At 51.5% G+C, this 12,872-nt stretch overlaps 1 protein-coding gene across 1 annotated transcript in view; it reads right to left on the reverse strand.

Moving 5' to 3' along the window:
- Positions 1–12,872, reverse strand: part of LOC147620792 (ephrin type-B receptor) — a 115,034-nt gene that overhangs the window by 18,435 nt on the left and 83,727 nt on the right. The window contains exons 15-21 of the mRNA XM_086825061.1: positions 5,617–5,888; positions 5,410–5,537; positions 4,896–5,130; positions 4,571–4,759; positions 4,179–4,465; positions 3,879–4,071; positions 3,527–3,769 (exon numbers count right to left, since the gene is read on the reverse strand). Coding sequence (XP_086681187.1) covers positions 3,527–3,769; positions 3,879–4,071; positions 4,179–4,465; positions 4,571–4,759; positions 4,896–5,130; positions 5,410–5,537; positions 5,617–5,888 — 1,547 coding nt within the window. The remainder of the gene's footprint in view (positions 1–3,526; positions 3,770–3,878; positions 4,072–4,178; positions 4,466–4,570; positions 4,760–4,895; positions 5,131–5,409; positions 5,538–5,616; positions 5,889–12,872) is intronic.

Here is a 12,872-nt window from a genome sequence, read left to right on the forward strand (position 1 = left end):
CCTGACTGCAGGTGAACGCCAGGGGACTGCCAGGGCCTCCCGGAGAGCTGAGGTGGGCAGGGCGGGAGGAGGAGGGAGCGAGGGTGGTGGAGAAGGAGCCACTGCCGAAACCGGAGCGGGGACGGGAGGCGGCGAAGGTGGAAGCGAGGCGGTATGGGGGGGTGAAGGAGGGGGTGCTAGCATCTCTTGGTCCTCAGTCGTCGCAGGGGTCTCCTCCTGGAGGGGAGCAAAGCTGTTCCTCACGGGAACCCAGTGATGCTGAGACTGTGGCTGCTGCTGCAACGGTCTCTGGGCGTGCTGCTGTGGCTGTCTCCCTCGACAGCGCCCCTGTCCAGGCTGCCACTCCGAGGTCTCTGGGGCCTGAGCAGGTGTCCCGGAGGCTGCCTGCCAAGCCGCATCTGTGGGCGGGCCATCAGGGGCCTGCTGCTACGGTGAAGGCCGAGGTCTCCTGCGAGGGCAGGCCTTAGCCAGATGACCGACCTGCCTGCAAATAAAGCACTGGTTCGGGAACCCCGAGAACTCCACTCTCTGATCAATCCATCCCCCCCCTATCCTAGGTAGCTGAATGACCTTCGGAAGGGAGGAGATGTCAGACACCAAAACTCTGACTGAAGGTAGCCCAGCTGCTCTGGCCACCACTGATGCTGCTGTGGGGCCAGTCTCTAGCACCGAACCCACCAATGCTCCTAGCCTGGGAAGGAGCGGAAGGTACTCCCGGCGGAGTCCAGGGAAACAAACTGTAATATGGAAGATGCGCTCTCCCTGCTCGGCCGCTGCTGGGTCCAAGCCGTGCTGCCAAGGTCTGAAGAATGCCCGAGCTCCCCTGATGTCAAGGGGACTCATGGCGAGGACCTGGGCCATGCTCTGGGCTGTCTCGAACTCGATCTGGTAATGCCCACGGCCCAGTAGTAGTTGAACGTCCAGGATCTTGCCCACATCTGCAAGAAGGCGGGCCTGGAGAAGATCCCGGATCTCCCCTTTGCTGGGGCGAGTGCCGACTATACGGCAGATGGTGGAATGTGCCTGGAGGCGTTCCACCTCTGCACAGCGAGGCTCGCTTCCTCTTCTGGCGAAAGAGAAAGCCTGATGGGGGTATCCTCTGGGGCGGGCGAGAGGGCTGTGGAAGAGTCCCTCTAAGGTGGGGTGGGAGGAGCCTCCATCAGAGTCTGAAGCTATGGCGAAGGCGAGGCGAAAGCGGAGATCCTGCAAGAACCGAGCTGCACACAGAGAGGCAGAAGACGAAGGCCGGAGAAAAAGGAAAAAACCCCCCTGGGGACGGAAATCAGCAAGAAAAGGGAGGGGGGAGCGAGGAGGCGAAGGAGTAGCCCTAAAGGGGGGGGGGGGGGCGCGGGAGCTGCGCGCAAGAGGGGTGGGAGGGGGGAGGGGCGCTGCAGAGGGAAGGTGGGCGCGAAAAGAAGGGGGCACGAAGGAGAGGTGGGGCGGCGGGCAGTACAGCGAGGGAGGGGGGCGCAATAGCGAGGGCAGGCGGGGGGGGGCAAGGGGGACGCGAGGAATGAGGGGGGCGCGAGGGGGCGAGCAGGCAGGTAGGTGAGGGGGCGCAGGTGTGCAGGTAGCGCGAGCAGGGAGGGGCAGGAGCTTCAGCGAGCGTAATTTGTTCGAGTTTCCAATGATGCAACCATCAAGGAAGGATTTCTTATGATGCAAACCCGTTTTTGTGTGACCAAGGATTTGAGACCCAAAGTAATGGAAGAATGCCATGCCCCACCTTAGAGACATAGAGGTATCATGACAACAACTCAGGCTTTGGAAAGTTATTTCTTTTGGCCTAGTATGAGAAGGGATATTGAACAATATGTTCAAGAATGTTTGGTTTGTCAGAAGGTCAAGTTTGATCGACAAAAACCCGCAGGATTATTACAACCTTTGCCAATTTCCAACATTCCATGGAAAAGTATTGCTGTGGACTTCATCTTTGGATTACCAAAGTGAAGATTTCGGAATGATGGAATATGGACTATTATTGACAGGCTCAGTAAGCAAGCTCACTTCATTCCAGTGAAGAAGACCATTCGTGCAGATCATATGGCAGGATTGTTTATTCAGCAGATCTTCAAGCATCATGGATTACCCAAATCCATTGTCTTCCACAAAATTTAAAAACCAATCCTTATGGAAAGTCATTTGAGAAGATGCACCAGAATCAAGGAAGCACTCACCATCATGAGTTGAAGTGGTCTATTACCATTAGTAAGAATCCATCATTCTTCTCTCTTTGATCAAAAAAGTTTTATGATTGCTTTCCTCAGTTGGGAAAGTTTCTTTCCTTCACTAACCTCAATTGATCTATCGTGCTTGTTGCTTATTACTACAATCCCTCTCGATATGCCCTTCTTTTCCACAATCTTATGAAGGTCCTTTGCTTTGCTTTGCATTGTCGTTAGATGATCTGAAACTTTCGCTTCCTTTAGAGTTATAAATTTAATCGAATCTTTGTTGTTGTCGTCCTTGATGCCCTCACCTTGGCTTTGCATTCGTCAACCAATAGCATTTCTTGAATTACCTCTTCCATGACCTTGACCCTCCTCTTCCTCTTCAAAAGTTTCACATTAGATACTTTTTCACTCCCCCTTGAGCTCTGGAGATTCAACCATTTTGAGTTTAACTCCTTTTTAAGTAAATGTCTCAATGATCTTCAAAGAAGGGAGTGTTTTCATGAATCATTAGAGCCCTACGCAAACTATGCCAACCGGGAGGTAGACCCTTGAGCACAATGCTCACCATATCCACATCAGCAGGCACTTGTTTCTTCGCAGCTCATCACACCTCTTTGAGGTTTGTCAAGAAAGACATCACCGAGCTATTTCATCTCCATATTGCATACCTATATACTGATGCATCCAAAGATGACTTGCCAATTCATAGCATTTCTTGGTCCAAACGCTATGGTTATTGCTACCCTTAGTCTTGGTTCTCTAGCCCTCGGCCTTGGCTTGGGAACCTCTGTATACAAATGCCTGTGAATGACCCTTCACTTGCCTTAATATAGGGAATTGATACCAAATCGTATTCAGGTTGGCTAGCGCTTTTATGACCTCAAAAAATTACAAAAAAAGGCCCATTATTTTGCTCATATTGTGCCCAACTTGTGTCCCAACTCCTGGTCCATGTCATGGGCACCCTTGGGCTATCCACGTAGATTACTCACACCTCTTTACGTATAATTGAAACTTAGTCTATCAGCCATTCAATGTTCTAACACCTGAACTAATTGAGAATGTCCTAGGTGCTAATAAATGAATGCTATCCAACACAGGAAAGACACTAGTAGTGTAATTAAACATGACTAGCTCATCCATAAACCACGAGGCATTTTTTATTTTGTTTTTGAATGCTGATCCCCTTTATTATGACTCCGACAAGTTCTGAAAGATTTCAAAAAGTACCCACCTTGAAAATAATTGTGCATGCACAGTTTCTCTTTAAATACCATGCCAATCTTTAAGAGCATCAACTTTCAAGAGGCCACTATTGCACTAGAACAGTAACTAACATTGGAGGAACTTACAGTGTTTGCAAGGGAAGTGGCATTCCAGAGTGCATATACACGGGCATGATAAGCAGACCTTTCAGGTCCATGGCTAAAAAGAGCAAATAGTCCAGTGAAAAAGGGTATCAAAGATGCTAGAGGAAGAATAAGTAAAACTACAAGGAATGCAGCTATCGATATTGAATAGAACTGCAACAATGTCAGCAGTGTCAAGCTGAAATCTCCAAGAAGCAGAATTGAGATGATCAAACCCATCACATCCTGCAAAACCATAGAAAAACATACAAAAGAATGCATCAAGGTTTGTATCAGCAGTCTCTAGCAGCAAGAAGCTTACTCAAGCAGCAAAAAGTTAGGATAACTCTCTTACCTGATGACCAAAAGGGCGGACGTTGTGCAGTATGAGTGTTAAAGGGAAAAATATATCTTTTCTGTCTTCCACGGACTTAATTGTGGTTCTATCAATCACACCACCTCCTATCTTTCTGTGAGAAATGGTACCAGGAATACGATCCTTCTGCCTTTTACATAAAAGGGGATCATCAATATGACCATTATTTGACCTGTTGATAAAAGCTCAGAGTCAGGGAAGCTTGGAAGACCAGATTAACCTCCAATTTCTTTAACTCGCGGTGGGAATAAGCTGATTCAAGAATTGCAAATTACAAACCTATTTTCTTTAAGGCCAAAATCAAAGCTCATATCAGGTAAGGAAGTTGGCTGTAAGACATCACTGGCAGCACTGACCACAAGACCAAGTTGAAAATAACCCGATGCAGTTGCTTGAAACCAAGCAAGATCAACACAAACACCTTGAGATGAGAGCCGAGGATTGGCATGTGTGCCCAGCCAGTCAACAACTGGTAACAACATGCTTCGCAGGCATCCCCGGCGAACTGTACGAAGCTGTGCATTTAATCCAGCAACCATGCGATACCACATTGTCGCAGGGACAGCCTGCAGTAAACACATGGTTAAAGCAGGCCTTTGATCCTAGTCACAAAACTGCCATATGTTTTGATCACAACAATTCGAAATACAAGAGTACATGATATCCTTAACCTGACCCAGAAGGCTTGTCAGAAGATTATCACTATGCAGGTAATAGGCAGCCACGTAGCTCCCATTTCCTCCAAAGATAATAGAAAGCGGCAGCCTTTGCAACAAAGGTGGGGGCAAGTCGGGCCTCTTCTCATCACCCCCAAGGAAAAAATCGATGTAAGCCAACATCAGATCAGGTGTGGCAGCCACCTAGAACACAAAAGGTTGTAAAAACCTTTGCCACAAAACAGTTGAAGCTCCAATGGATTTCTTGCAAGAAAGAATAATATAACCAAAAGCACCAATTCAAAGACCTATATGAGTACCCAAGCTTGCAGCTACTTGCCTTTAGACCTTCATATAAAGCCCGTGAACGACAAGATCGCAGGCAGGCATGATCATACCCTGACCGGACATACTCACGCAGTTGCTGCACCTTTTTTCTTCGGCACCATTGTTTCCATGTGTATGCCAGCGGATAAGCAAGCACTGCTAATATTCCATGTACAGCTCCTTCCCACCACTGATAAGCAGCACGTGAGTTTATCTCATCTACAAATCTGTTGAAAGCATCCTCATATCTGCAACAAGAACAATGCTGGTTCAGTTATTCTGCCGTTCTTTCTTTCCAACCATCAAACTCCAAGGATCTAGCTTAATGCCTTTACCTTGTTCAACTTATATTTATCATGTCTAGCATAATGCATGATAGCGCATGACACACCACCTTGTGGAAGATCATGGTCATACCACCGACTTTTGTGCAAGACATCATCTACTCTCAACATGACCTATCAAACTAGCACTAGAAAGCCCAAGTATTTTTAAACTCAAGAAAAACAATGACAAAAGTTACAGACATGAGCTCCATAATCTGCTTGGGAGGTGTATGTGGCAAATGCCAGGGTTCTGAAAAGGAGTTATTTCCCATAAAATAGAGTCTGTGCACATGATTCTGTGATTCTTCCACTCTTGTTGTCTCCAAAACCTGCAAGATAATATCTTGTATAAACCAGCTAGAAAGAGTCGGAGCATTCATTGCCAAAATGGCTGTTCTACAACCTTACCTCATTCAAGGATTCCAAGAAAGGAAGCGAATGATCAATATGTGCCCCTGGAGGAGTTGGAGTTGGGCCTGAGAAATCATCTGCCCCTATCAATTTGACTCTGGCAACACTTAGAACTAAAGCCAGTAGAACAAGTAATCCAACCAGTATAAATCCAAAAATCCATGGACCACCAAAAGCGTATATTAACTCCTGCAGGGGTGTGTAACAATAGGGCATACGATACTTGTCCGATATGCATTTATACGGGCACATCGAGGATGTTACTCCTCCTGTCAAGATTTAGACAGTAAATTGTTATCATTTTCACTCAAACCACCCCAAACTCAATAAAACATTGACAATTTTCAAGTGTTCAGAATTAGAAAGATGGCATTTGCACAACCATGGGCTTAAAAAAATTCACAAATTTCTTTTTTCTTTTTTTTTAAGCTGAAGGGAAAACATACAAGAACAGCATATTCATTGCATAGGCATGAGGACTCAAAGCACAAGGTCTAGTCGTCGATACTAAGAAATGCCATGTCATTGACACTAAGAAATACGATGCATTCTTTCTGAACCATTCTTTTGCCAGCCTTTAAACTTGTTTTCAGCCATAAGAGCCTCAGCTATAGCCCGTCATTATCTCAACATGCTCCATTGGGAAGGTTCACCACTCTAGCACTGGATCATGTGCTGAAAGCATGTCCAAAAATAAAAGTGGAAGCATCTGCAACACGAATGGTGAAAATCAAGAAAAAGGAAACAGGAAAGAGGATTGAGAAAGTACAAGACCAGGTAGGCAACTAGGTAGATAGAACACGCCAGGGAAGGAGACAAGTAACTCATTGGCTCATTAGAAATCTGGACATTGCAGCTGAGGCAGTGTGGAGGACACAGGACTGATTCAAAAGCTAGCAGACCTGATTCCATATTCTTGTGTCTGGGCAGCAGGAGTGGATGTCAAGGATAGCTGAGCAGCAACAGCAAGTGGGCGATAGAGAAGGGACTATGCCGAGAGCCTGAGATGCCATAGCAGCTTACCTATTAATAATGACCTCATCAAGTGCTACTACGGTAGTATGCAACGATCGCCACCAGCTGGAGCATCCCCCTGTCTGTGCACCTACTTCTCCTCTCCCCCCTTCCTCCTGAGCGCTACCCCCACCACCCTCATAAGCGCTTCCACCCACCTTTGTCAATCCCCCCCCCCCCCCCCGCGAGTAGTGTCGTCCGCCCCTCTGAAGCCCTTCTCAAAGTCTGCCCTAAACACGGCTGGAAACCAAAGTTAGTACACGAGGTAGCAAGCTAGCTCACCTCCCAACTATGACCCACATCCACCAATCTCCCCCAATCCAAGGCTATCCTACAGTCTCGCCATGTGTGTGGCATCAGCATGTCTACTGTAAACCAAATCACGAGGTAGCAAGCTAGTTCCTCCCAACTATGACCCGCATCCACCAATCTCCCCCAATCCAAGGCTGTCCTACGGACTCGCCATGTGTGTGGCATCAGCATGTCTACTGTTTTAGTCCAAGCCAGACCTTCAGTGGTGCATCTGCACAACTATGTCTCATAATAACCCAAGCTCTCACTTATATAGTAATAAGTGCGCCATAGATAGCTAACTTGCTATAAAAGCTTGTTTTATCAATCTAGGAACCCTAGCCAAGCATTTGCTTGCTAATCCCTAATCTCGGGGCTCCCTAACCCCGTTGGATTAGATCCCTAATCTGTAGATTAGTGTCCAAGTACATAACATTCTTCCCCTGTACAAACATTTACTCTTAAACGAAATTAGGGAAACGCTTACTCAAACTAGTTGTCGACTCCCAAGCTGAGTCCTCCTCCGCTCTTTCCACTTAATCTTCTATTCAGGGAACAACTTGTTCTTAAGTTGCCTTTTCTTGAAATCTATCACCCTCTTGGGTGCAGGTGGAACATAGGGTAACAAGGTTATCCTCAGCTCCCAACATCTCTTTCACTCAATTGATATGAAAGACTGGATAAACTTTCACATTCATAGGCAACTCTAGTCTATATGCACTATTTGCTGTTGCGATCCTGTCGCCCAGCCAGGTTCGCATGAACGCTGCTCGCTGAAGCTACGCCCCATCCCTGCCTGCGCGACCTGCACACCAGCGCCCCCCCCCGCCATTACGCCTGCTCTTGCCCCCCCCCCCCCCCCCCCCCCCCCCGCCTGCTGTAGTTCCTGCACCCCTCCCCTTGTTGCTCTGCCCGCCGCCCGTCTCTCCTCCCCCCTTCGCCTGCTTCGCTGCTGCGCCCCATCCCTCGCTGCTGCGCTCCCTCCTCGCCTTCTCGCCCCTTCCCTCCTCGCCTCCTCGTCTTCTCGCCCCATCCCCTGCTTCGCGCCCATCTCTCCTCTGCTTCGCCCTGACCCCCCTCCGCCAGCATTCGCCTCTTTCGCGCAGCTATCTCCTCCCCGCCTCTTTCGCTCTCCTCCCGCCTCATTCGCTCTATCTCCTCCTTGCCTCATTCGCTCTCCTGCCCGCCTCATTCGCGCAGCTGCCCCCCCCCCCCCCCCCCCCCCCCCGGGTTTTTTTTTCTTTAAAAAAAACCCCCCCCCCTCCCTCTCGTGCTGTTTTCCGCCCCCCAGGGGGTTTTGCTTTTCTTTTTTCCTCCGGTCTTCCGCCTCTCTGTGTGCAGCCCGTTTCTTGCAAGATTTCCGCTTTCGCCTCGCCTACGCCTGAGCTTCAGACTTTGATGGAGACTCCTCCCGCCTCGCCTCAGAGGGACTCATCCGCAGCCCCCTCGCCCGCCCCTGAGGACACCCCCATCAGGCTTTCTCTTTCGCCGGAAGAGGAACGCCTTCAGGCCCATTCCACCATCTGCCGTATAGTCGGCACTCGCCCCAGCAGAGGGGAGATCCGGGATCTTCTCCAGGCCCGCCTTCTTGCAGATGTGGGCAAGATCCTGGACGTACAGCTTCTGGGCCGGGGACATTATCAAATCGAGTTCGAGACCGCCCAGAGTGTGGCCAAGGTCCTTGCCATGAGTCCCCTTGACATCAGGGGTGCTCGGGCTTTCTTCAGACCTTGGCAACATGGCTTTGATCCAGCAGCGGCTGAGCAGGGAGAGCGCCTTTTTCATGTTACAGTTTGCTTCCTTGGACTCCGCCGGGAGTATCTTCCGCTTCTCTCTCGGCTAGGAGCATTGGTGGGCTCGGTACTCGAGACTGGCCCCACAGCAGCTTCAGTGGTGGCCAAAGCAGCTGGGCTACCCTCCGTCAGAGTTTTGGTGTCTGACATCTCCTCGCTTCCTAAGGTCATTCAGCTACCTAGGATAGGGGGGGGGATGGATTGATCAGAGAGTGGAGTTCTCGGGGCTCCCGAACCAGTGCTTCATATGCAGGCAGGTCGGCCATCTGGCCAAGGCCTGCCCTCGCAGGAGACCTCGACCCTCACCACAGCAGCAGGCCCCTGATGGCCCGCCCACAGATGCGCACGGCAGGTTGCCTCCGGGACACCTGCCCAGGCCACAGAGACCTCGGAGTGGCAGCCTGGACAAGGGCGCCGCCGAGGGAGACAGTCACAGCAGCACGCACAGAGACCGCTGCAGCAGCAGCCACAGTCTCAGCCTCACTGGGTTCCCGTGAGGAACAGTTTTGCTCCCCTCCAGGAGGAGACCCCTGCACAGCGATTGAGGACCAGGAGATGCCAGCACCCCCTCCTTCACCCCCCCCACCCCCATCCCCTCCCACTGCCTCGCTTCCACCTTCGCCTTCACCCGCTCCGGTCTCGGGCAACGGCTCCCTCTCCGCCCCCCTCGCCTCCCCCTCCTCCTCCCCCACCCGCCTCGCCTTCTCGGGAGACCCTGGCAGTCCCCTGGCGCTCGCCCGCAATCCGGAGGGCGCTGAGCACCGACCTCGCTCGAGCACCACAGAGGAGACCCACCATGCCGATCCGGACTTCACGGATATCATCTATCCACAGTCGGCTGAGTCGCCTCGGTGTTAGACAGCGATCGGAGGCTTTCGGTTACGCCTTCACTCGGCTTTTTGGAGCAGAGGGCCCCCCATGAGCCAGCTCCCATCCGAGTTCGTGTAGTGATACCTCCGGCCCGCAGGGAGGAGGCACTTGATTCAGCAGTGGCCTTCTCTTTCCCTCTCTGTGGCCCTTGCGACCGGGAGTGGACTCTAGAGCTCGCTATTAGCACTTTGAAGACTCAGGCAGTTGAGTTTTCTCATCATGTGAGCGACCTGGAGGTGACAGATGTGATAGGCCGGCTCTGGGAGTTGGCTCATTTTTTCTTGGATCCCGAGAGTGTGGATGCCTCAGGGATTCGTCATTTGGTCGTGCGTATAGTTGCAGACTTAGCACGCAACCCTGGATATGTATGTATACACGAGGTTGCTCTATCAGAGCAAGAGGCAGTAGCCATGGGCCACAGCCACTGGCGCCTAATCCGGGATTCTTGCAGTACACCGGGTGGGCAGATTCGCAGCCACTCGGATGGGGACTACTCTCCATCCAAGCCGCTTGCGAAGGCCCGCCACACGGCTGAGACAGCATCTACCTCAGCAGGTCATCCATGAGGATCATCTCATGGAATGTACAGGGCCTGGGCGGAGCACATTTTATACGCTATCGAGGTTGCTTGAGGCAGGAGCTTCAGAGATGCCTGGTTGGTGCCAGCATTGATATTTTGATGATGCAGGAGCACCACTTGGGTGAGAGCAGGATCCGGAGATATGGTTCGGTGATGCCTGGTAAATGGGATACCTTTTGGTCTGCAGGGTTTGGTCCTTTGGGTGGACAGGGAGGAGTTTGCATGGTCATTGCAGATGTATGGCGGCAGGCCATTGTGGATCGAGGGATCATTGTGCCTGGTAGAGCACAGTATGTCATTCTGAGGATGCATGATGAGCTATTGGGCGTGCTCAACGTCTATGCGCCTAATCATGCTAGTGCCAGAGCAGAGTTCTGGACCCAGGTTACGGATGCATTGCCAGAGGCCGCACATTGGTGTGTCGGGGGAGACTTCAACATGCTTGAGGACCCGGCTGATAGGGTGGGAGGCAGTCATGTTACAGTGCACGGCACGGAGCTTGCAGCTTGGGACCGGTTTTGCATGACACTGAGGATCACTGATGCATGGCCGCATGGGGCCTTCTCCTATTCTCAGGACAGTCTTAGTTTCTCTCGGTCGGATCGCCGACAGGGAGGGGCTAATCTATCACGGATTGATCACTTTTATGTGGGCGACTGGTTAGGGGAGCGAGGGGCTCCGTCGGCATTCTCGCTGGCACCTCATTTTCAGATCATGCGCCAGTTATCCTGACATGGGAGGAGAGGACACGGGAGCCCAGCTTCCAGTTGAGGATCCCAGAGAGGGTACTTACACATCCCAGTCTCGCTGAGGACATTGAGAGGATCTGGCATGATAGTCAGTGCTCTCACCAGGATGCAGCAGGCCAGTGTGCCCAGGGACTCATCGAGCTTAGCTCTTTTCTGCACGCTGCAGCTTTGACACGGCTGGGAGAGATTCGCGAGAGGGAGCATCAACTGAGACGCAGCCTTGCCTCGTTACAGCGCCTCCAGGAGCAGCAGCCGGCATGTGAGTGGTTGGCGTCCCAGCTGAGCCAGGCTTAGAGAGGCAGACGAGCAGAGACATGAGTTTTATTATCGTCGTCAGGCCTCTCAGTGGACGCAGCTTGGTGATAGAGTGACTGGTGAGTTTTTTGAGATCACTGGACCCCGCCATGCTCGGGCAGGAGTCCGCCAGCTTGGTAGACCGGATGGTTCGGTAGCTACTGAGCCCGGGGAGATCAGAGCCATTGCCACTGCATTTTATAGAGACCTGCTTTCAGCGGAGCCAGCCACTGAGGGCAAAGATGCTTGCAGACAGACTGTGTGGGCCACGTGCAGAGGAGGGTCACAGATCGTATGCGTTCAGTTCTTGGTGCGCCTCTTTCAAGAGATTGAGCTTGCCGAGGCCTTGAGGGTCCTGCCACGACATAGTTGCCCAGGGGAGGACGGACTGACGCCGGCCTTTTTATGTGCTATTGGGACCTTTTGGGGCCAGGCCTCCGCAGGGGCGTTCAGCATGTTTTGGACACTGGGGTGATGCCGCAGAGCTTTTCAGAGGGCTTGATTTATCTTATCCCCAAGGGGGAGGGAGTATCAGATGATATTCGGCATTGGAGGCCTATTACGATCCTCAATACTGTCTACAAGGTCTTAGCAAAGGCCTTGAGTTTGAGGATCCAGCCCTTCCTGGGGGAGCTGATTCATGCTACTCAGACAGGATTTGTCAAGGAGCGAAGTATCCTTGACAACATCTTTACTTTCTGGGAGGCGACGGCCAGAGCTAGATTTCTTGGCGAGGACTTGGTCGTGATGCTTCTCGATTTTGAGAAGGCATACGATAGAGTTGATTGGGGTTTCTTAGAGGGCACTATGCTTCGCCTGGGCTTTGAGCCAGGATGGATCAGAGCGGTGGCGGCTCTGTATTCCACAGCTCGCAGCCAGGTGTTGATTGCAGGAGGACGGGGGCCGTGTTTTGAGCTGACCAGATCAGTCCGTCAGGGGTGTCCCCTCGCCCCTTTTCTTTTTCTCTTCTTTGCGGAGGCTATGAGCATGTATTTGACGGCAGAGGAGGTTGGTTTGAGAGGACTACAGCTCCCAGTCCAGGGGGAGGACTTGCTTGATGCTGAGTTTGCAGACGACACGGGCTTATTTTTGCATGGCCAAGAGGCCAATCTCCTTCGGGCAGAGCAATCGGTCCAGGTTTTTAGTGCAGCTTCGAGAGCATTGATCAATTGGCGCAAGACAGTGGCCTTTTGGATTAGTAGTGCTCCCACTCCGGCATGGAGCCCGGACCCCGGTTTTAGATGGATTCCTCCAGGCACAGCAGTGCGGTATTTGGGATGCCAGATTGGCCTAGATTTGTCACCTGAGCAGCAGATTGCTCCGCTTCTTCTGAGCATTCGGAAGAAGCTTTTGTATTGGAGTACAGCTCGACTATCCTTGGCTTGGAGGGTGGTGGTGGCAAATCAGGTGCTATTAGCGACCATGTGGTACATTACGTCTTGCTGGATCTTCTCGAGCTCTTGCATCAGCCAGGTACAGAGGCTGATCAGGAACTTTCTGTGGTCTGGGCGGGACGGTCAGCCAGCTCGGGCAAAGGTTGCATGGGCAGTTATTACACTTCCGCTGGCTCAGGGAGGTTTGGGCATTATAGATCCAGTCGATCAGAGCAGAGCCTTACTAGGGAAGCTTATTGTTCGGGGGCTGCTTCCAGGCGCAAAGCCT

Source organism: Cibotium barometz, chromosome 31 (genome assembly GCF_041138505.1).
Source record: "Cibotium barometz isolate CiBa-2024 chromosome 31, ASM4113850v1, whole genome shotgun sequence".
Taxonomy (NCBI): Eukaryota; Viridiplantae; Streptophyta; class Polypodiopsida; order Cyatheales; family Cibotiaceae; genus Cibotium; species Cibotium barometz.